The sequence below is a fragment of the Myripristis murdjan genome, chromosome 14, assembly GCF_902150065.1.
Source record: "Myripristis murdjan chromosome 14, fMyrMur1.1, whole genome shotgun sequence".
NCBI classification, from domain to species: Eukaryota; Metazoa; Chordata; class Actinopteri; order Holocentriformes; family Holocentridae; genus Myripristis; species Myripristis murdjan.
The window spans coordinates 13370332-13395491 of NC_043993.1; the positions used below are offsets into that span (position 1 = coordinate 13370332).

Consider the following 25160-nt stretch of genomic DNA (forward strand, 5'->3'; position numbering starts at 1 on the left):
CAAAAAAATGTCACAGTAAGACAAATTGAGACATATTTGGACAAAGTCCTATCAGACTGGGGTTGAAGTTCTGATGTACTTCTATGTCTATTTTGGCATCTTGGCATTAAAACCCCTCAGAGCTTTGCATTAGTTCACCACCACCACATGAATGGTAGCGATGGAGTGGTTGTTTTTTCAGCCTGATAACAATATCATCCCACTGTAGTAGCTGACAGCAATACTGGTGCCAAAAAAAAAACAACAAAAAAACAAACAAACAAACAAACAAAAAAAAACCCATCATAATAACAGCTTACAAATGCAGGTGCAGAACAGGTTTACCTTACAATAATTGTTTTGTAATCAAAGAGCATGTTAGTTTTATTCTATTGCAAATTTGTGAGTTCTATGTGACACACTCCTAACAAAAGGCCAAATTTCACAAAGAGCCAAATATTGGTAGTAACAATATTTTTCGGTCTGATACCGATAAAGCTGATATCAGTTTACACATATTATCTACTGATATATCGATCCAACCCTAATGAATGGCACACATTTACTGTGTAAACAGGATTGCTGACAATTGCATTCTTCATTGCATTGTTTTTCTTCAGGCACTATCTCGAGCTGGGTAGTCATCTTCATCCTTCCCATCAACAGTGCCCTGAACCCCATCCTGTACACCCTGACCACCAGCTTCTTCAGAGAGCAGGTGGAGCTCTTACTGTGTCGCTGGCAGAGGAGATACACTCTGAAAAAAGACCGCAAAAGCCTCACCTCCTCCACAGTCTTCATGGAGAACTCGCGGGCTCCTTGCTACCAGCCGCCAGCCTACCTCCCACGTGTGTCATTGACAGGCACAGACCCTCGCTATGGCTGAGGGAGGTGTAAACTTAAACTATGGGTTGGAGGCCCAAAATTGTTTATATACCCATTTATTTTGGGTTCCCATGTGTCTGTAGCATCTTGTGTTTTAATGATACCGAGTGCCAAGCGAAACAAGCTTAACAGCCTATGAGTTATCTCATCATCCTTTGTTATAAAATTACAAAAACCACAACAAAACAGGAAAGACAGGATCAAAGAGGGAGAGGAACACATCCAGTGTACTGCTGTGGTCATTGTGATATTGCTCTAGGTGATAGGAAGTCAACAACAGGAATATCAAAAGACAAGAAGGGGAAGATGCTGTAATGGATGAAATGATAATGATATGATAGGATCACAGTGGATATAAAGTGACTTAGAAATGCATGTACACCATGTATTTTAAGAACTGAAAAGTGAGCCAAGCCAACTGGAAGAGACTGTCAAGCAGGAGCAGTACTCTCAATGTTTTCCTCACTCCCCCACATGACAAGTCTTACTGCAGTGACCCCTCGCTCAGCAGCTGAGTCTGTCTCTCATCTGCCTGGAAGTCTCTTCTGAAGAGAGGCTAAAGGATGAAGCTTCCTTCGACTTGCAATGCATCAGACTTTGAGCCAAGAAGTGGATGCGAGGATAGTAAATGGTTCAGTTTTAAGTTGTATGTTACCATCATACCACTCAAAAATGTGATCTGTATCTGGACATGTTATCTGGATAAGGAAAAACACATTAACGCAAGGTGTAAATGCAAGTCCTGATATCAGATTTCATTCTCCAAATAACATGTCTGGTAGAGAGATCACATTTTAATGCCAGGTGTAAATGGTGCCTTCGAGGAAAAACCTGTAAGACTTGAGACTTGACCATATTGACAGTCACTGAGTTCTGCACAATTACATGTAGCAGCAGCAGCTATCCCCCTGTTCCCATTTTAAATTGCCGATCGGCGTCCATTTTTTCCCCATATTTTCATGTTTTGTTGAGAAAAGGGGGTTTTTACTATATGTAATGAGTCAACTATTTTATACTGCCCACTTTGTACTGTCCATCTGCATGTATTTGCTCTGACTAACAGTGAGCCTGAACTGATATGCTGCAATCTATACCTTGACACTGCTGAATCATGCAGTTTTGTGCAGAGCGACTTATTTATATGCGACTGATAGAAACTGGGTGAAACAATCTGGTTTTAGCATGCCACATCTCCTGCAATTCTTAAATCTATACATGAACAATTCATTTAATTCATTGGTGAAGTCATTGTGTTTCACAGGTGGTACATGGACTGTTCAAATGTCGGTACTTGCTATGTCTATTTGTACTTTTCTATACATATCTGTTCGGGCTGTTCGGGCTGTTCGGGCTCGGGCATCTGTTTCGGATGCCCCCTGGACGCCTCCCTGGGGAGGTGTTCCGGGCATGCCCCACCGGGAGGAGGCCCCGGGGAAGACCCAGGACACGCTGGAGGGACTATGTCTCTCGGCTGGCCTGGGAACGCCTTGGGGTTCCCCCCGAGGAGCTGGCGGAAGTGTCTGGGGAGAGGGAAGTCTGGGCGTCCCTGCTTAGACTGCTGCCCCCGCGACCCGGTCCCGGATAAGCGGTAGAAGATGGATGGATGGATGGAGGTGGTACATGGACTGTTCAAATGTCGGTACTTGCTATGTCTATTTGTACTTTTCTATACATATCTGTAATAAACATAATGTATGCCCTTGTTTTTGTTTCAGTTTTTGCTTATTTTGCTGCCTTTTGATAGTTGCTTCACGTTATAGCAATCAATAAGCAATGATAACTGGTTACACCAAAATGGGGAATCAAAAGAGGTGGAGATGTCATTTAAGATTTGGTGGTCATCAGTGGAACCCCACTGATAACATGAGGACTGTAATTTATCATTATGCTCTACCAGTGTAAATAGTGAGGTTTCATTTTGTTGTGTTCTACTTGGTACGGGTTACCAGGGTTATTTTTCTGTATGTTTGTTATTTATGTTATCTTACAAGATTTGTCTGGCAATGTCATGGCTCCGTTACCATTGCTAGTGTATATCATCGTGTTAGTTGGAGTCTATTGTTACAGTGAATTTTATGCTTCTTGGTTTCCCCACTCCTACCTTTGCTGAAGACCCGTTTGACTGGTATAATAATAATAATAATAAAAAAAGACAAGAACAAGCTAGAAGTCCTCTCACACGTTTTGTCCTGCTGTGTGATCTAAAAGGAGTAATACCCATTTCCTGCGACCACCAGAAGCAACAGAATTCCACAAAAATGAAACAAGCCAATTTCAGTTTAGCAGTATGTATTTACAAAACACTGAGGCAGCAGCAACAAAACAAGCATAGAACATATGTACACATACACACACGACAAGATGTGACAAGTATGAGGTTATATATTTTTCAAACATACAACAGATACTCCAGATATAGATGTTATGAAGTTATAAAGTAATCCTAGTTGTAATGGAATTAAGCAAACAGATAAATACTTTCAGTTTTTTGTCTGGTTTTGAAATGATTTTTTAATTATGTTTCATAACTTTGTTGAAACTTGAATGATTCCTGTTGGGAAACTGTGCCATTGCAGCAGAAGATAACAACAGGATACATCAAAGATAAATACAAGATCATTAGGAATGTAACAAATGAGAATTTGGACAGGAGTAGATGCTAAGCTGAAAAAAGAATGGAAAGGATTAAAGCACTAATAGGTGAGCAACCCAAAGCCATATATAGACAGTGTCAAGGTGTGTGGAAATGCACTGAAAAAATGATTCACCTTATCATATTCCAATTACTGTGCATTATATACACAAAAAGTGCAGATATGGATAAATTAATTACTGATATTATCCAACTGGCATTAAACATAACATAACATAACGGTAAAACGTTTACAACAACGCTTTAAACATCCAAATGTTGACTTCTTTCATTGTCACAGCCGTCAGTGGCAAGCTTACCCGCCTCCTGCTCCAAAATGTCTTTTCAGGTTCCCCACAGCTCCTTCATTACTTCATTGGTTTCACACCTGCGGCGCTCAGCATCCTTCCATGGCAGGTGTCCTACCCTTGGACCAAGGTGCGCCCTTAGCGACAAGTTGACTGACCGCACCGCCAACCAATAGGCGACGTGCTTTGCCTCAGTTTCCAGAGGACCGGCGTCTGATTGGTTGCTAAGGGCGGGACCCTGTCATCCCGAGCTGTAGTGCTGTCAGCCGAGGAGGCACGACTCCTGGAGGAGAGACGAGACGGATTGATGAAAACAAGACACTATCCACATAAACAAAGCATCCGCGCCTGGAAATGATTTTGTAAACGCCACGGTCGACGCGGAAAAGGTACGGTGTGATTAAATGTTACATTACTGCAATGGCCGGTGATGTTTCTTTGGTCTTGGGTTGACTACAAAGGCAAACCGGCAATGTCTCCTGGTTCTCTCCATACAACTACCAGAGGGGTTTGTACTAGCTCGTTGGCTACTGAGTTAGCTACAGCCATAGCTGGTTATAGTGGTCGACACCCATTATTAGAGAAACGTTAATCTTACCCGCTGAGCCTCCTTGGTGCCATTCATAGTTACAGTGAACAATGCCGCGGTGCTTTGTGAGCACACAACACGGATTAGCTGAGCAACAGCTTCTGTGAACAACGACGCCGATGGTAAATAGACCCACCAGACAGACTCGTGATGGCGATGGATGATAATGTGCTAAACTGCCCGCTGGGAGCCTGCTAGCTCACAAGGATCCGCTATCAGTTACCATACCATGACGATACAGTGCATGACCGTAACTAAAAAAAAAAAATACTGTAGACAGTGTTGTTACATAAACAAATGCCTTTGAATGTGTACGTCTGTCTGATACAGTTAGTGTGAGCTTTAGGATTACTTTTCCCTGACTTGCCTTTGAAACATCATTGTTGTTGTTGAGATGTATTGCTTAGTGGCATAAAATCCAGATTGTGTCTGGTTCAGTGGCGCTCATCGTCCCACCTGAGTAGCTGTGCGTTTGGTTATTCCAGCATGCCTAGGATTTTTTTTTTTTTTTTTTGAGTGAATTTGATCATGCATTATTTACTGAATCACTCACATTTAAGCACAGCCAGATACTAGGCTATGTAGGGCTCCTTCGTTGTTATCTATTTATTTATTTGTGTTCCTCTCATATACAGTTATGTTGACATTGTTAATGCCTTACTAGCCTGAGTAGTTTTCTGTATGGGCATTACCCCTGGTTATTAGCACCTTATGATGACCCTCACCTTTTGGTGAGGTTGCTTTCCAACATGATAGTCCTCCCTTGTACTCCTCCACAACTTGGCTTAATGCCATACTCCCCATCTCCACTCTTATTCCTATTTTAAGCCCACTACTCCTAATTCCTCCTCCTCCCCCCTCCTCCTCCCCCGCAACTCTGTCAAGCTCTCTTTACATCTCTCCAGCTGTTTGCCACAGCCAGTCTAAAACGGCGACCCAGTTAACTCCATTGTTCTGCGTCTGGACTTTTACGCTACACGTAACACACACATTCACTTAATATGTTATTGTGTGTGACAGTGTTGTGTGTCTTGGGCGTTCCTCCCACAGTCCTACACTCGGCTTTCATCCTCTACACATTTCAGTTTGTGCATCTCCCCTTTCACACCCCAATAAAAGTGCAATGGTATTGTCCCACATTTTCTAGTGAATCTTATACTGGTATATACATGCAGCCAAAGTGTTGTAGTCTGTCTAGTAGATACATGCCCTCAGGGTTTTGTCCCAGAAAAGCTGTCAGGTTTTCGTGGCACCTGGTTTTGAAGGACACCTGCTATAAACTCATGGACTGATTTAGATCTAAGGATTAATCAAATATTTAATTAAGCCCTATAATAATGCAGTGTTAACAGGTTTGAAAACATGAGAGGAATTCAGATTCTCCATTGGACCTAGCCTTTCCAAGCAAATATATATTGGAGGGCACAGGGAGGTGACTCATCCCATCTGGCTTATAATACCCTGGATGAAACACTGCATCTCCATAACCCCCTTGTTTTTATACCCAATAAGTGTACTCCCATACAGCACGGGCTGGGTATTATTTCAATATTGTCTGTCATCTTTCAGTGCAGTCATGGCGCGATGAAATTTTGATATCCTGTTGCTTTGATACATAATTTTGTGGTCTAATTTAATAATAAAAAGAAAATGCAATCAAAATCGCTCACAAAATTAGATTTGAAACCAGTTAGAGAATATAAAACTAGTTTAACTTTTTTTAATCATAGTTAATATGGTAGTGTAGTTCAATGAGATTGAATATATTGCATATATTAGCTGATACTGTCAGTATATCAGAATCAAAATAATTACTTAAGACTGTTGGGATATTAACGTCATCCATATCACCCAGTCTTGTAAAGCTGTTTGCTACACATCATCTCTGCTTTAAGGCAAGCATGCTGTCATTGTGAGGCCACAGGTGATGATATTTGAACTTTTCAGACTGGATAAAACAATGCTCATGACATGTCTTGGAAGAACCAGTGCTTTTAACTGTGAGAGGCAGGGACCGTAGATGCTGACAGACACACTAAAAGCAACACACGTGGAACCTGTTTTTCCTATTTTCTTGCAGTCAACACAAATATTCACCGCAGCTACCATGAACTCCAGCAATAAGAGTTGGACAGAAGCCTCCATACAAATCTGATGACATAAATAGTGACAGGACATCAATCTTTGACAAAAACCCTATTTACTGTTCCAGTGTGTGTTCAAACACCAACTCCACTTTAGTCTCTGTGCATGGCACAGATCACTCAACCATGTCATCCAGGTTGTGATGGCCATAATGCCCTTTTAAACTTAAATAAAGGTAGTTGTCAGTGGGTGTCAGGAGTTCCAGTTCCCTGCCTATTTCTGTTTAGTAGTTGCTCACAGATGTATGCAATCTACTATGATAATAGAAGGCGTTAATGGGCTGTATCTATCATCATGGAATAGAGAAGAACTTTTTTCAACCTCCCACTCCTGACTGGTGAGCCTCCATTAACTGGTGAACCACTCGAGGAAACATTCATCCTTCTCTGCTCTCATTGTTTCCATAGATACCACCAGGCATCCCAGGTCCAAAACTCACTCCCACTGGCTTACATAACTTGATGTTTCTGTCAGACACACACTCTGTCAACACACATGGATACACACACCACAACATCCTGCCCCACTCCCTATCTGATTTTGCCTGAGGTGCTGTTGCATTATAAATTGATGTTTATTTTATTGGCAAGCTCTCCTCCTGAATGTCACTATGAGATCAGCAGAACACACTTTCACTTTAGATGGTCCAGTGCACCTGTTTCAGCTTGATATAATTACATTGTTATAGCACAGAATAGATTTGTTTGACCTCAGTGATTCATATGGGTGAATATATCTTCTTCACCTGATTGGTCATGAAATGTTTTATTTATTTTATTTACTCCTGTTAATTTTTACAGAGCACTGAGGACATTCTGATTTTTGTGTTTGTGTGTGTGTATGTGTGTACATCCATGGATAATATTTGTGTCTGAATTAGTGTGGATAGTAATGTTATGACATTTCACCAACTAACTCCAAGTAAATGACAGGACTGTCATGTATGTATGTTCCTTAGAGTATTCTCACAAATGCCACTTGAAATCAGTATTTAGTGGGCTGATTTTTGTTTCTTCTGAAAGACATTCCCGCCTCCTAAGTGTCAATAAATTTCTCAGTTTGATCATCAGCATAGAATATTTATCTCTGCGGCAGAATTATGTATGTATTATGTACGCCTGACTTCATCAGGCATGGATTACCAGTGAAGGGCATGACTGAAATGGTACAGCAATAATTTATTGGGGGCTTTAATTTTCAGTGTCTGGATACCCTTTTTTCTTCTGTTGTATCTGCTCTTTTTGTCTTGCACCTGATCCCAAATTGGGTTTGATATGCAACATCACCAACACCTCTGTCTTTTCTTCAGTCTGGATGGCTCTAGTCCAAGCCCCCCAAAACAGCAGGCATCCACCCTGCTGAGGTTGTTACCTTGAGCAAAACAGCAAATCTACCATCTCCAGGGTTGGTGTTAAGGATCAGTTCCTGCCCTCTGTCCTCCCTGTGGAGGACAGCAAGCAAAAAGATTATTTACAGAATTACAGAATGTTACAACAAAAAAAAGTCTAGGTCTCAAAGTGTCCTGGAAAATGACCTCCTGAACAAAAGACAGAGAAGAGTGACTGACTGCATGAGAAGCATTAGCTTTTCTCCCATAGGCTCAAGGGGGCGCCATTGCAGAGCTGGTATGTGGGTTTGAATTGAAGGAAGAGAGACATCAGTGGAGGTTGACACACAACTGGCATTGCTCCAGAACAAAGAGTTGGTACAATAATGCCTCACTACTCTGACTCTGACCCTGTGATTATTTTCAGTTCTGTATAACTATTGTTGCTATACTACCACTATTGTCAGTGGTAGCAGTGGCAGAGGCACTGATAATAATAGCAGTAGTAGTGATGGTAATGGTATTGTTGTTGTTAAATAAACTTGCTGAAGACACTAAATTTGAAAGGTATGAAACAAAATTATTGTTGCTATTTTGCTTTAAGTAAATACAATTCATGTTCATTTCAGTGCAGACTGTTTTCCTGTTTTCTGGCAGCACGCCTGCCGAATATGATGGAAGTCATTCAGCTGAGGCATAAAGCTTTGCTATGTGCTTACATTAGTGCAAAGAGCTGCCAGCTTTTTTCAGTCTAATAAAAGAGCATAGCCAATATCGCCACTATTAAATTATTCTTTAATCTCTGTTGTGTTCACAAGTTCTCAAAATGTAAGCTTGTACTCTTACTTGATCACGTGTATTGTCAATATACATCTACAAGTGACTAAAGTGCAATGGATTTGCTTGTTTTTGTATGGCACTGATATGTTTAATTTATAGCTAATCTCCGTGAATGTATGAACTTGAATCTTACTGGAGGGCATAAGCCAAAAGCAAACTTGTTTGTGCCATCACTTCTCCTGTTAGACCAGGTTGCTGTAAATCCGGGGCGGTTTGGGCAACAGTCAGCATGACAAGAGGTTTGAGTGACAGGGTAAATAGCTTTTCCAGTTGAGAGGAAATCACAGAGGCAGCAATGTAAGATGATTAGTGAAATGGTGATAATGTATTTATGAAGGGGTTGGAGGTTAAAAGTGAAAGATCAAGTGATAGGCTATGTCTGAAAAAACTGTGTGTTACCCCTCGCTGATGAGTCTGCTATGTAAAGTATGCTTGACAATTTCTACAGTATCAGTGCAAAAATGATGGTGGCACATTTCTTGTAACTTTTTGGCTCCGAATGTGCTGGGTGGCAAAGAAAATAGTCTACTGTTTCAGAGGACAGGACGTGAGGCTGAGACAAAGTGACGCTGGTTTGTTTTAGTTAAAAAATTTACTCTGCACCTCACTTCCATATCACCATCAGCTGTGTCACTGTGTCAGGGGCTTGTTACTGTTTACTGGGATGTGTTTTCTGTCTTTGAAAGGCTGCTGATTACAGTGCACACACCCCGGTTGATTTTATTGTTGATAGGGGAGGAAGTTGAGCGAATGTGGAATCCTGTCAGGAGAGAGCAGGGAGGAGACAAGGAGACAATAACAGAAAAGCGGCTGGTTGGATGAGTCAAAAAGTGAGAACTAAATAGAGAGGGTAAGGAGGGCAGACATGAGGACATGCGTGACTTGGTGGGGCTTTGAGGCAGGGGACAAATCATGGTTAAGATGTTGTTGTTTACCACACATTTCAGGCTGAAGACAGGGAATGACTCTGTGGTTTACATGTGTCTGTGAATGTATGTCTATATTTGCTTGCAGTCCCAGTCAGCCAAATCATGTCTGTATAGTGGGTGGCAGGCAATGCAAAGCTCATAATTCATGCTAAAGCTGATTGATGTTCAACATCTGTTTACAAACCAATGAAAACAGGCTTTGAACAACACTCATACCATATATCTGAAATGATGTTACATCTAACATATTTTGACTGCAACAATGATGGAATCTGCTGCTTTTTCTATCAAGCTACAACTCAGGATTGCTATTCTCTTGTTTGCTTGACCTGATTACTGTAGCCTGATGTGTTTGTCTTCATTGCGTCCAAACACTGCAGATCTCACCCGTTCTACACAAAGGATAATCCCATCCCTTCCTCCTTTAGCTTTCAAGACATCTTGATGCAGTTTATCTTATTTACTCTGTCATGTAAATGAGTCTTTTGATTTCTTTTGAGTAATGCAAGTAGACTTTTATGCACACTGAGGTGAGGTAGTTGTGCTGTTGACAGGATTGAAGAACTAATAATGTGCAGCCTCTTATCTTAATTTGTCCTTCAAAAAAGTTTTTCTTTTGCATCAGATTCAGATTTAGAGGTTTGATGCTAATTAGGCTGCCTTTAGGGTAGCAGCATGACAACAATCTGCCTTGCTATTAAACACAGATTATTTTGTTGATTTGCTCTTTGTCTTTCATCCCCCCGCGACCTACCCCGCCCCACCCAGCCCCTCCCGGCACTACCTTCATCACACCACCCCCTTTTGTTTGTCAACATATTCCCAATTCCCAAAGATGACTGGTTAACCACAGTGCCTTTTCTCCCATTGGTTGTCTGCAGTTGTCAGTAACTGGGAGGACAAAACACCCTCCTGTTTATGAGGGTGAGAGACGTGTGTGTGTGTGTGTGTCTGAATATTTTGCTGTTGTAGTACCCTAGGGGATGGCACGCCTCTCTAACTGACTTTGGCACTATGCCTCCCTCTCCTTTTTTGCCACCCTTAACCATTTGTCTGCCGGATCTAAATACGCATCAATGTCGCTGCAACTGTTGACAGACACACACCACCCTTCTGTCAGGTTGGCTGTGAAATGAATTTTGGGAGACAAATGCCCACCACTAAAAATATTTATTGCACCAGGTCACTTAATATAGTATTCAATCTCAAATTATAGTTTTAGAATTAGCCTACTTTCTTAAAACAGTTGTAATATCAGTTTTGTTTTAATTTCACTTGTTCTAAATATTTCCTTGAGTCAGTCAATAGATCTTGAAATCCTGAAACCAGTGGGGTACTCATTGTATTTCATTGAAAGCAAATGAAAATGCAAGATTAAATGTTTAAAGTGAAAGTACCAAACATTCAACAGTAACAAATGAATGCTTTACTTTGGGATCACTGCAACAGACAAACGCAGATAGATACTTAATTTTCAAGTCATTCATCTCTACTTAAACTGTTATCAAACCATTTTCTGTACGTGTATACATGAACTCTCAGCTGAGGTGCTTCAGGGAGCTGATGTCATGACAATTATGGTATAAACAACTAGAAGTCACCTCAGGGTAGGTATCTCCCTAGAGACAGACAGAGAGTAGGATACAGGGTAAGAGAATAGAGAGAAAAAAGATAGAGGGGGCAATAGAAATTGTGTATATATAAGGGAATTTATGGAAAGGATTCTCAAAAAAACATCCGAGAGTAATGTAATGATTGAGGTAATAGTAGGCATACTTCAAATGGGTTTTGTAGATCAACTCAAAAGAGAGTCACTGTAATAAACCGATTTGATGTTTGTCTTTTTACACACACTGTGTAAAAGCACTTTTGTTTACCTCTTGGAAACAAGGTCAGGTTCTTGTCATTTTTTTCCCTTTGCTTTTAGTGTTCCACAATACTTTTTTTAACTGGTAAAAGATAGGAATGTAGTGCAACACTCTGCACCGCAGCTGATGTTGACAGCTTGGATTTACTTATGATCAAAATCAGTGTCAATTGTTTGGGTGCTTCTCTGATCTCAGTGTTTGGATTGAAATTGTCTGACAACAGCTTGCATTAGATCAATCAAAGGAACTTAAGCAATTAGGGCTAGACCTCGACAGTGTTTCTTGTTTCTATAATAGGGGTATGGACACCATTGTGGTCCTTAAACCCTAATTCTCACCTGGTCCTAGGATCATATTTAGAGATTTGAATCATGATATATCGACAGGTGTTGTGTAATTTCAATTTTTCTAACAAGTCGAGCCAGAAGATTATTTTTTCTGTGTAAAGGAAACTCAGGCTAAATTTTCGTCTTTACTATTTTTGTCATTCAGGTTTAACAGCCTACTTTCACCTATACACTGTCTCTTTGGGCATTTGAGATTCTTCCTGTTTGTGTTTGGCTTACTTTTTCCCCCTCTGTAAAGGGGTGTGTCTGCCCTGAGTAATCCTACACCATTAACACACTGAGGTTACTGTAACTGGCTAAACAGCCTCGACCAGTGACTACACTCACATTTATTCACACCCACATGCCATTTGTTGGCCATTTGAAACAGGCGGATGCATGCCATTCTGCCTTGCTTTACCAATATGTGAGATGAAAAAGGAGAGACAGATACCCAAGAAGAGGGAGAGAGGTGTATTTGAAAGGGCGGGAGTAGGAAATGATTATCTCATTGCCGAACAGTGAGGGGAGGAGGTAGTTGAAAAAACCCTGGAGAGAGAAAAAAGAGGGGAAAAAAAGACAGTCAGTAGGAGAGGGAGTAAGAGAACCACCCAAACTTCCCAAACCACCCAATCAAGCTGCGTTCTTGGAATTGGATCCCTCCCTTGTTCACCACCTGAGAAGAGAGGAGTGCAACTGTGCCTCCGAGACTCTCAGAAGAGTGAGAGAGAGAAAGAGAGAGAGGGAGAGAGTGAGAGAGAGAGAGAGAGAGAGAGAGAGAGAGAGAGAAACAGGTGAGAGCAAAAACAAGAGGAATCCCAGACACAGAGAAGAAGACGGCATTTGTTAAACTGTCTGCAGTTTGGCAGAAAAGACAAACACTGCTCAAACAAATTGAGAAACAAAGATATTTGTTCTTGAGCGAGAGAGAGAGAGAGTGAAAAAGAGACTCAGGAGAGGAAAACCTGGACTCTCAGGAGAGTTGTGTGTGTCTGTAACAACAACAAAGCAACGAGCTCACTGTCTGTCTCGATTGGACATCTCTCTGTCCAAGGACTGGGTAAAGGAGAGGGAACCCGTCATGAGAAGAAAGTCAAGAAGTGCAAAACGTGAAGATAAGACAACAGGAATTGTGGCACTACTTGAACAATAAGTTAAAGGAAGAAACTGAAGAGGGAGTTTAGAGGAGCAAGAGGGTACAGCATCTCCAGAGAAAAACAACACAGTAGCAAGTGGCTTATGCTTTGCTGGCAAGAAAGAGAAATCATCTTCAAAATTATTGGAAATATTTTTGTTTAAGTGTTCACTTGTGTTGGTTCTGATTCAAGGACTTTTGTGACCAGCTGTTTTTGCGACTACTCTTGAACCATCATGTAGTAGAGTTCCCTTGTTACCTGTGAGGAGGACAGGGGTTTGAAAGTAGACTGCCAGTAGCTCCTGCTTTCTGACAGTGGAGTCATGTCCCTGGAAGATGTAAGAAGCATTGCCAGCCTTGGGGCCGAGAGCGTGGCCTCGGACTACTGCGACAGCCACTCTCTGAGCCAAGGTCAGGACCAGCATCCAGAGAACCACAGCCAGCAGTCCCAAGATGGGATTGTTTTGGAGCGGATCAAGTCTCTGTCAATGGACATGTTTGATCCCAGTGACTTCACAGGGAGATTTACTAAAATCCAGTCCAAGTCAAGGAAGAGGACAAGGATCATCAGAGGTAGGTGATCATTGCTCCTGCTCATAATCAGAGTTGTGGCAAGAGCAAGACTCAGTTGCGTGTCCGAATTATGCTGGGCCTTTAGCCTTTCAAGAATTCCTTTCAAGGTGGCATTTACAGTGGACTATAACTTCCTAGAAATGAAACTATATCAGTATCTTACAAAAGTCACAAGAGGTCAGATGATTGTTGCGCAGGCATGCATGTAAGACCCGTATAATCATTTTTTTCTACCTGCCCATCATGCGCATAATCGAAGAACTTTTGTGACATGAGTGATGACATAATTGTTTGATTGCTAACTGTGATTACTGAATTTAGGAACAGTAACATGTTACAGACAAATTTAGTATGATTACAGCCCAACACATCTTGTAATAGGCAACATTAGAATAAATATGGGAAGAACACAGCATCAACAAACAAATGACAATGACAAAATAAATGACAAAGATTTAGTTTTGTAAGAATCTCACCTTTGACTGTTAGTGTAAAATGTACATTCCTCATGACCTCAGGGGTCGGAGATTGTACATGAGCTGGTTCAGCATTGAGTTAAGATTGTGATCCTTGGAATGACGCCTAGATTTAATCCACTCTTGAATATGCAGACATTTTTTAGATGTCTTGCAACCTGTGTGGACCATCTGTGTCTGTTCATGTTTGCCAGAAAGTCCTTGCATTAGTCAGAGAAGCACTGTTGTGGTTTCTCAGACACTTTGAAAAGTGAGACCCTCTGTGTCTCGATAACAATACAGCACTTTATGACTGTGTCTTTACTCAAGAAGATGAGATGAAGACATGCTTATGTGGTTCTGGCCTCAGATGTAAGCAGTATTTTTTTCTCCAAACCACATACTCTTTCTCGGCTTACCTTAACCTCTGGGAATTTCATGTCCAAATACTTCCAGTTGCGAGGTTATGCCAAGACCTTACGGAGTCAGTCAAGTAATAATGGTCTCAGTCTGGATGCTTAAATCCCTTTCTATTGGTATTACACATTGTCTTTACAGTAAAGCAATGACTGTTTTTCACAAGTTTTACCAGTCACCGATTTCTTACATACTGATGATTGAATTGATTGTTAAAATAGTGGTACCACTGTATCATATGCCTTTAAAACCTGATCAAAGGGGTCATTGATGAAATGACTGGTGCACAGAATCCAACATGAATGTTTATTTCAAATCACTGCAGTAAAATCTTGAAATAATCCTGGCTTAAAACCTGGTTTATAGAGACAAAAAGCAGATTGCAGGCTTACTCATGGTGGATCAGCACCTGACAATATATTTTCATAAGCTTGAGACCAAAGGAGAGAGACTAAATTGCCGGGTGCTTAGATGAAAACCTCAAAAATTTCTGTCGGGAACACTGAGTTATTGTGAATTATAGTATGTAGTGAAAAGCACAAGTACAAAGATGAAACACACAAGTGAACATTTTTGGAATTTCAAAAACAGCTTTTCATTGAGCAATAATTGTGTGGTCTGTTATCAGAAATCTTAATGTACAACAATACCAACATTTAGCATTAGCAGTGTTAATAATAATGATGCATTTTATTTATAACACACTTAATTCAAATTCTAACAATGCAAAGCACCACAACAATATATCATATTGATTTTTTGTTCTATCCCCTATTGCATTAATAACACCCAAACGTCACAATATTGACACATCTTATCACAGCATATTCAAGCCTGAACTTGTGAACTTGTGACCTTTGTGGTTGCAGGATTGTCTGTCTAACAATGTGAAACAATGATCAGTATATCCTCAATTGATCTCTTCACATGTTCAGTGCTTAATCAGTATGATCTCTTCCTGGAAAGCCACCACACTGACAATGCCATGTCAAGATCATGGAGATCTGTTGTTTGCAGTACATTTTCGCATTTTTATGTAGCTGATGCTCATATTCAGAGTGCCTTGGAATCACAGCAACAACAGAATAATCCTCTATTCCTAGAGCTCACCTATCACTCAGTAGTAAGGAGTGCAAGAGTAAGAGCCAGTATCCTAACAGTATTCCCATAACCCTAAAATAATCACATAAGAGAGTAGTGAGAGGAAAAGAGGAGAATTCCAAGGCAAAGGGGACTATTTTTTATTTTTTATTTCAAGATAAGGTGTTATTAGAGCTAGGGGGAAGATTTAAGAGTGCAGTGAGTATTTTTCACTTAGTCTTTCTATATCTGACTTTGTTTTCCCATCCAAAATTTTTACTGGGGTTCGGCCAAACTTGAGAAGAGTAATATGAGCTTACCAGCAGTGTGCAGAAAAACGTGGGTGTAAAGTGAACTGTGAAAGGGGAAATGTAGAATGAAGTGGTGCCGATGTAACAAATTTCCACCTGCACAAACATGTTGCACAGAAACCCGAGCGTATCAGTGTGTTGCGTCAGTGATTTGCTAACAAAAAACAGTAGAGCTTAAATTAGAGGTGATTCAAGAAATGCCAATAAAGTCAACAGCAAGTTGATGAACCTCTAAAATCCCCTCTTAAAATCATGAGCACGTTTGTGTGTGTGTGCGTGTGCACGCGAGTGTGTGTGTGTGTGTGTGTGTGTGTGTGTGTGTGTGTGTGTGTGTGTGTATTTATGTGACCAAGTGAGTTTTTTCATTGGGAAAAAAACCCTGATTAAAACTTAGATCTGGCTCTAGTAAAAAAAAAAGTATGAGTGGCATGAAAGCACAGTAATCTCACACATCTATTATTTATCCAGCCCAGCTGTGTCAAGGACACACCAGTGCGTGAACTGTGAACCTCAAACATCCCTCTGTGGCTGTCTGTGGGGGTTTTGTTTGTGTGTGTGTGGGAGTGTGTGTGTGTGTGAGGATAACGGTGGGTTAGATGACACCCACAGGCATGCCCGATGACCATTCGAGGAAGATGGATCAATGGTGCATGTAGTAGTCGTCATATTTCACAGAATCATGTGGTGGAGTTGGTATGATCCAGTCACTCAAGTTCGCCCCGTATGTAACCCTCTCAAAATCATGCCGTCTTGGTCCATATCCCGAGAAGAGCATCACTGCTAAATGCTTGTGTGTGTGTGTGTGTGTGTGTGGTATTGCATGCTTTAGTGTGCATATGTTGATCAAAGCCACTGCTCTTTATCCCCCCTTCTCTCTCTCTCTCTCTCACTCTCTCTCACTCCTCAAAGTAATGAATGGATTGATTTCAGCAGCTGCTCCTTTATGTCAGTCATTGTCTTTCTTTCTTGATCTCTTTTTTTCAAGATAAAGAGCCAAATGAGTTTCCCCAACTATCACCTCATGAATTAACATTGGTTTATGGTTTTGGTTATGTTGCCTTGAAACACAAGAGGAAAATTACACCAGAACTGCCCCGTGAAAGTTGATGAGTCGAATCATGGGTCATAGACCTCCACAGTTGACTCAGGAGGTGGAGTCGAATAGTCATGCTTTTTTTTCTGTTTGTTTTTGTTTTGTTTTGTTTTTCAGTACTTACTGGGCATTGCAGTATGACAATAAAATAAGACAGATCCTCTTAAAAATGCACTGGTAATACATTGCAATAGCAAACGGACAGATATGAAAGGATCACTTTGCTTATTTTCAGCCTTATCTCTATCTATCTGAATGAGGGATGAAATGTAAAAAATCTGCAAAATCTATTTTTCTTCCAGCACCAATGTCATTTGACATGTAAGGTGACGTAGTTGGTCTCAAAGAAGAACTCCATGTAGCTTCTGCTTGGATTTCTAGTCTCTACCTCTGGGTAGCAAAGGGGCATGCAGTAGATGGTGATCAAAAACAAAACTTCCTTGTTCTCTTTGCTTACAAAATAGCTACATATCCAATAGGGGAAGTGGCATCCCAAAATGTGGGTGCAGAGGATTTTATGGACAAGGATACATTTTACAGTGTTTTGGCTGACTGAGATACTCAGCCATATTTCTTTGAGCCAGAGTATACGGCCATAGAAATGCAGCTGGGAGAGGGCGAGGCTACGGCTGCAATCCGGCATGTTTATTTGTGCTCTAGGTTATGGATGGACAATATGGACACACATGTTATCTCGACAAAACTACTTATGAATTTTTATTTTTATTTTATTTTATTATTTTTTGGGGTTTTCTGAGCTGGCCACCTCATTGAGCTAGGTGGCACCAGAACCGTGCGTGCAGTGCATCTTGGTATATGTAGGCACTGCTGGCCTGGCACAAGCAGGAGAAGTCCCATTCCTTCTGCAGTGAGGAATGTATTGCTTGTATTGACTGCGTTTACCATCAACCCTGATTGGACATGTATGTAAATAGTGGCAAAATCTTCCTGTAAGTTTTTATATCTTTTTTAGAACTGGTAGATGCACAATTAAGTGGATTATTTAACTGGAGATTTACATAGCACAGTACTACAGCTCCTCTGTCAGCAACTCTGTCCATAATCACCATGAAAACATACCACATGTCTACAAGTGGGTAAAATCAAGACATACCTACGTTACCAAACAAAAGCTGATGCCGCCCACTGAGCTGGTGGAGTAAAACCGTGGCCCGCTGGAAATGCTGGCGAAAGCAGCCCCGCAGATACCATGCACTGTCAGAGTGGAGGAGTGTGTGTGCGTGTGTGTGTGTGTGTGTGTGTGTGTGTGTGTGTGTGTGTGTGTGTTTGTGTGGGTGGGTGGGGTCTATGCAGGAGTACAGCCCCAGATAGCACGTCTCTTTCATATGGAACGACATGCAGTGCAAAAGTACATGTATTTATTTGTTGCGTATTTCTTTGTATGTGTTTTTTGATTGTTTGTATGTATCTGTATATGCATGCATACCTGTGTGAATGAGTGTGTGTGTGCATGCATACATTGGCGTGTGCATGTGTGTGTGTAGAGGAGTCACATTCCAACAGCTGGCATGTCCAGGCCCGTGCTCAGAATGTGTGGAATCCTGGGAGCTCTGCAAGTGTATGTGTGTGTGTGTGTGGGTGGGTGGGTGGGTGTGAACTGTTTACTGGGTACAGCTTTCTGCAAGGAGGAGTTGATTTGTTGCGTTGCAAGTCGGGATGGATATCATGGAAGTTTTTCAGTTCTGGTTCCTTGTTTGGGTACAAGTTTCAAATCTGTACCTTTTTTTGACATCTATGAAATAATTAGGATTCCTATGGAGATCTTCTTAAGCAAACAGAAGCAAAGCAGACAGTAACATAAGCGTTGTTTTTATCAGATGCCCAAAAAACAAACAAACAAACAAAAACTGCATGATATCAGCATAACCCTGCTCTTTAAATATTGGGAACGGCATTGGCTGTTGAAAAAGGAGCTGAAGATCAACTGCTCCAGACAAACTGCATCTTTAGTTTGTGCATAACAAGTAAAAGTCTCCTTTGTCCCATTGTGTATGTAAGCGTGGAATTTGTAACCTTTCAACCTAATGAGAAATTTGCACAGTGGGGCCAACAAACAATAATTCCTTAAAGCTGTCAGCTTCTGTCTCATTTTCTCCTGAATGAAGGAGAGTGATAACAGAGCTGGGATGGAGATGAGGAAACAGACCTGGGTCAAATAAGTTCTGCATATCTTTTGCAGAGTTTGTATTCATCACTCCTTCTGGGTAGAAACTGTGCAACGGAAAATCCACTGAGTGCGAGAAAGATTATACAATCCCAGGAGCTACTTGGTTTATTTTTCTGTGATTGTCAACTTGGCAGAATTGCCCTGATGCGATTAACTCCCAACCATCTGGAGTACCAGGCAGGCTAAATATTTGGCTCAGGACTCTAAGGGAGTCAGCAGAAGTTTGGCTAGAGACAAGAATAGGCCTGCAGTGATTCTGTCTTTCATTTCTCCTCCTTTGAGATTAGATTGTAATTGTCTGTTAATGTGAACCAGGCCATCCTGTATTCCGCAGCTCTCTCATGAGATGTGGCTTTGAATGACACCGTACCTTGTGCCCTTTCTCCTCCTCCCCTTTTCTCCACTTATCTCTCATTCGCTCACAACCTGTTTTTCACTAACTCTTATTTGTCTTCTCTCTCTGTCTCTTTTTTCTTTCTCTCTCTCTCTTCTCCTTTTTTCATCCTCCCCATGTCCAGTGGCACTTCCGCAGTTCATCCAGGGAATTACATAATGACCCCAATTATCTACTTACTCTTCCGCTCCTCGGCCAATCATAGCATCATCACCATTATACCTTTCCTTTTGTGGAGACGCTATTGTGGTAATTCCTGTTTTATGTCTCCAGACTACTTTTTGAACATCTTGATTAGTCTTGTCTTGGCATTTTACTGAATTTGTCTTTGTTCTTGTCCCAGATAAGATCTGTATTACTTCTCCTCTGCTAAACACAAATAAGCTCCAAGCATCACTATATATGAGACAACCTGTATATGAAATAAAGGGTAAGGGTTATAAATGACTGAATGATGTGACTTGCTCCAGGTTTATTAGACTCGGTGTTTGGTCTTGCTCTACACTCTGAGTTGGTTGGTGGAAGAAGTTGGAGAAGTGGCATAACTCCTTCAGCAGTCAGATTGAGGTTCCCTTGAGGAAGGCACTTAATCCACAGCTGCTATGGTGAAGCTGCTCAGTGACTAACAGTGAGAAGTTGTGGTTACACAGCTCCCATGTGCAAATGAGAAAAGCTGAGAAACAGCATCACATGTCAGTTTTCTAGCCAAGATTTGTCTCGAAGAGAATTGTGTTTAACTAGTAGGAGAGTCGTTCTCCTTGTTATCTGCTGCTTTCTTGTGAGTTTTATGCATTTCAGGAGGAATGCACACACACATGCATGCATGAACACACCATGAATAGTGTCCAGAAAGAGCAGGACAAGCCAAATTAGTGATGAAATACTTGAAAAACAACTGGCTCTCCTGCTGTATGTTTTGATTCAGTGAGGTGTGTTGTTGTGTGTTGTTGCAGTGTCATCGTTACACCAGTAGGGGGAGGTGGAAAGGTTACAGTTTAGGACTGATGTGATGATGCTGATGACCAGTGTTTTTCACTGGCTGTTGGTTGGTGCAGCCTGCCGGGTTTGTCACCGCTTCTCTTGGCTCTGATTGGCTGTGGCGGGCTCGCAGCACACTAGCTCAGCTTTTATTGCTAGCCAGAACTGGATAGCAAACATCACAACAAGGTGCCTCCTGTCATTTCTCTTGTCCATCTTAATTTCTCTAAACATCCCTTACCTCCTCCATCTCCCTCTCCATTGTCCCTCACTCACCTTCTCTTCTTCCCTCCCTCTTTCTATTTTCCGCTGTCTCCCTGTGCATCTCTCTCTCTCTCTCTCTCTCACACACACACACACACACTCTCTCTCTCTCTCTCTCTCTCTATTTGCCTGTCTATCTATCTCTCACATCTAACTCTCTTTTCTCTAAGAGGATTGGCTGTTTGTGTCTCTCAACATCTGTGTATTACTGTCCTGAGAGAGCGAAACACAGAGGGGATGGGTGGTGTTTGCGAGCAAGATAGCACCACAGAGCAAGCAAACAACGCTGCGAGCCGCTGACACACATGCCTCTCTCTCTCTCGTTCTTCCTCTCTCACACACACAGACGCAGACAAACACACACACTCTCACTGGCAGCAGGAGGGAGAGCCGCAACATACGCATCGCTGGCTGCCCACCCGCACCCCTCTCTCTTTCTCTCCAAGTCTCAGTCGCCCTCCTCCTATCTTGGAGCAAACTCCTCTTTATCTCTCGCTCGCTCTGCCAGCACCGCCTCATCCTGCCGTCCTGTCCTCCCTCTGCTGTCTGTCACCGTGGCGACATAGCCTCTGCAGCCATGGCGACCAGCCAGCAGGATTCAGGCTTCTTTGACATCAGCATTAAGTCTCTGCTCAAGTCCTTAGGAGGGAGTGAGTATACACATGCATCACAGCTCAGGGTGCTTGTTTACATGCTGAACAAATTTGCAGTACGGTCTGCTCTCCTAACAGTACAGTAGATCTTTGAGAGTGTGATGTACGCTTGTTTTGTTTGTGTGCGTGGACATGCTACGAGGGTTGAGGAGTGGACACAGAAAAACAGGCATCGTAGCAAGATCCACATTGTCAATATTTGGCAATGTTACATAATGGAATAATAGAGGGAAGGGGTTAGCACAGGCTCAATCTGGCTCCTCAGCACTTTTCTGTATTAATTACGCACCACAGTATTCAGCAAAGGCAAAAGTCTTTGACTTTCCTTTGAATTCCTTGAATATAAGACTGGGTAATATATGGAGGCATCTGTTCCAAAGTGCTATGTATCCATCACCTGAATACAAAGAATCCAGTCTGTAAAAGTGTTATTTTGTCAACTAAGGCCCCAAGCTGCCTATTTGCCTTCAGCACATACAATAACTTGTTTTAAATATTGTTACACCAGTTATTTTATCAGTCAGTTATTTTATTCGTCAGAAACACCGCTCTAAATGTAGGATGTTTAATTTTAGAAAAAAAATGTCTCATATTAATCTGTATGCTCTTGCAATTTGAAAAACTCCAAACTCTTAATCCATTACTCGCTCATAGAGTCACATTGTTTACCAAGTAGAGCTGCATCACTCTGAGGCAGTCTGTGGTCAATAACCTTGAGCCATTTCTTCATTCAAGTTCCTCCAATCCGACTGTTCTGTGACATCATGTACCTGAGACTCATCAGAGAGGAATGTTATCTTATAATCCTATACAGTCATCACCGTACAGCCTGCAGTTTACATTCAACATACAGTAAATGTTTGCTTGGTGAAGTATGCGATGAGGAGATAGGCTGGCAGTCTTTGTTGTAATCAATAAGTGGTTCAGAGAGTTCCTGTTATTTTTGCATATTGACACCAGCTGTGCGTACATGGTGTGTTTATGTGTGTATATGATGTGTTAGAGTGTGTATGTATCATTGTGTTTGTAAAGATGTGGGTGCATATACGGCAGTTACTTACATTTTTGTGTGTACTGCATGCGACCTATCATTAGGTGTTATTAAAACTCCTTGGTTGTGTGCATAGTGTGTGTGTGTGTGTGTGTGTGTGTGTGTGTGTGTGTGTGTGTGTGTGTGTGTGTGTGTGTGTGTGTGTTGTAGCAGCAGGGCAGCTGTGTGGAGCTGGTGTATATTAGCTGTGTGCTGAAGGTTACTGTCAACAGGGGTGGTGTTGGAGGGGCACAGCGTGACTGTGGTGGATGTGTTGATGGCTTTTCTTCAGTTGACTTTGATGATGTAATAAAGTCAGAAATCACAGGGGTCATGCTGAGATGGTGTGTGTGTGTGTGTGTGTGTGTGTGTGTGTGTATGTGAGAGAGAGTTATGAGAGAGAGAGAGAAAAAGAGCGAATGAGAGCAAAAGAGTCCCCAACTTCTCCCTATGATAGTAAGAAAGTCAGTGATTTGGTCAAGGCCCCAGGGTCAGGCGTCTGACGCAAAGAAATAATATAAACCTCCTCTGTTTATTCCTGGTTGGACTCGTATGTCAAGTAGAAAGTTTTGCAGTGAAATCATGACATAAATAGCTGACTTCACTAACTTGTACTTTCATGCCAAATCATTTTGTGGTCTATTAACAGCATTTCCTTATCCACATGCACACACACACACCCACACACACTCACACACAGACAAATCAAGGAAAGCTTGGTTCTGAGTGACTATTTGCAGATATGAGAAGAACTACTTTTTTCATTAATTTAAATGATTTATTATTAGAAAATTCATCTTATTGTTAGTTCAGTAGCAAAATGTCTCAAAAGTAAACAAGAAAATGATAAATAAAGAGTTGATTACATGAGCATAGTTTAAATCTATTTAAACCCCTCTTTGCACCCCTCTTTGTATTCTTAGAGGACCCTCATAACTAACAGGTAGAAGCCCACACCTTCAAAAAAAAAAAAAAAAAAAAAAAGCAAGAAAAAAAAAAGCAAGAAAAACAAGGGACATTCCCGAGGCAGGTAATTGTCATGCCAGCACATTAATCAGACCTGATGAGGGACTGCCAACAGACAGCCAAGGTGTTGTGGCATGTTGTGGTCATTTAGCATATTTAAGGTATTCTAATTGTCAGTGGCATTAAAAATGAGTCATTGCAATATCCTTAGGACAGGCTGTAAAGGCAATAAGTTATTGATCTGTTATTTTCACCATCAAAGGAAACTTGTTGCTTACCAACTCAAGTTAACATCTTTCTGACCTCATCTTCAACCAGTGTGTGACACATTATGAGTGATTACCATGGTGTCTGAAATGTATGTGTGGATGTGTTTGTGTGTGTTATCACTCTGCCTCATCTTGGACATGGTAGTCATTATTCAACATGAAACCATGCCTGTTTTTTTTTCTTTCTTTCTTTCTGTCTTTCTTTCTTTCTTTCTTTCTTTCTGTCTTTCTTTCTTTCTTTCTCCCTCTGCTCATGCCTCATCCTTGCTGTATGGCAAGGAAGTCAGCCCATTAGAACAGAGAATTTGATTTAAGCAGAGGAACCACGTATTGACTAGATGTTACTAATTTCTGCTGACTCATCTCTGAAAATGCTGAGTCATGCAAATGACCACAAAGGTCCTGGGAAGTGCTGTTGTGCTGCATTAACAACTCTACTGGACATGTTATGTCGCCCTGCTCTTTACTGCCTTCCCACAAATACATGCGTGCACACACCCACACATGCATGCATATAACACACATCTGCACACATGCACCTTAAATTCATGTCACTGAAAAGCTGTTAAGGATAATTTCTGTTTACGACCGTCTACCTTATATTTTCTGTATTAGATTAGTGCTATCTGCTTTGTAGTGTAACTAAATTACTGAATTTCCCTGATATGTCACTGTCTACCTTGTTAAGATGTCATGCGTGTGTGTGTGTGTGTGTGTGTGTGTGTGTGTGTGTGACTCTGTGTTTCTGTGTGCACGTATATATGTTGTGTGTATGTTTTGTGACTGTGTGCATGTTTTGTCAAATGTTTGTGTGTGTGCATGTGTGGTGTGCATGTGTGTGTGCTCCTGTGTATGAGTATGGGTCAGTGGGAGTGGTGGGTATGTAAGAGAGTGACCGCCAGCGGTCTATATATAGTGCCTCCTCCCTCCTCCCCTCTCCTCTCTCGGGGCAGTGTTGAAATTCCAACCCAACTCTCTGGACTTTTTAAACTGCTACTGACAACCAAAGGACAGATAAAACCACCTCCAAGACAGCACTTCATTTCAACACAACTTTCCAATGGGACAGACAGAGGCATGGAAGTGTCCCGCAGACGGAGGAGTGCCAGCCGACTGGAGGGGCAGGAGGACCTAAAGCAGAGACTGATACTTGGTCTGTAGGCTTATATAGCTCTCCAGCATGGGGCCCTACACAGCCTGTCATGGAGGAGTAGAGTGGAATATTTCCCGTTCAGTCGTGGTAGAGTCCCCTTACAGCAGAATACTTTGGCGCTAGTGGGCTTGGCGTCGCTTGTCTCTTCTGTTATTTGGAGGAGACACTTTGACACCATCTCTTCCTTTGTGATTGCAACATTGCAGCTTTAAAACATCAAGCTGTCGTGCCACTTTCAAGTTAAAGTGGTAGTTTCACTGTGGTCATGGATGTTCCAGTCTTCTCCCATGGATATGAGATACCTTCCTACTTCATTTGGATTAAGTGCATCGTACAGCTGTAATACTGCAGTTATTAGAGTTCCTTCACTCAG

At 41.6% G+C, this 25160-nt stretch overlaps 2 protein-coding genes across 9 annotated transcripts in view; both read left to right on the forward strand.

The window, feature by feature from the left end:
- Positions 1-6854, forward strand: part of rxfp2a (relaxin family peptide receptor 2a) — a 62474-nt gene extending 55620 nt beyond the window's left edge. For 5 of the 6 annotated variants that reach the window (XM_030068226.1, XM_030068230.1, XM_030068231.1 and 2 more), the window contains one exon: positions 600-2155. In XM_030068226.1, the coding sequence (XP_029924086.1) occupies positions 600-865 (266 nt within the window). In that variant the 3' untranslated portion in view covers positions 866-2155. Of the gene's footprint in view, positions 1-599; positions 2156-6843 lie in introns of those variants that run through there. The other variant, XM_030068227.1, reaches the window with a different exon arrangement.
- A 5402-nt stretch (positions 6855-12256) lies between these two features.
- fryb (furry homolog b (Drosophila)) overlaps positions 12257-25160 on the forward strand; it is a 65472-nt gene continuing 52568 nt past the window's right edge. For all 3 annotated transcript variants that reach the window (XM_030068223.1, XM_030068224.1, XM_030068225.1), the window contains exon 1: positions 12257-13536. In XM_030068223.1, the coding sequence (XP_029924083.1) occupies positions 13287-13536 (250 nt within the window). In that variant the 5' untranslated portion in view covers positions 12257-13286. The remainder of the gene's footprint in view (positions 13537-25160) is intronic.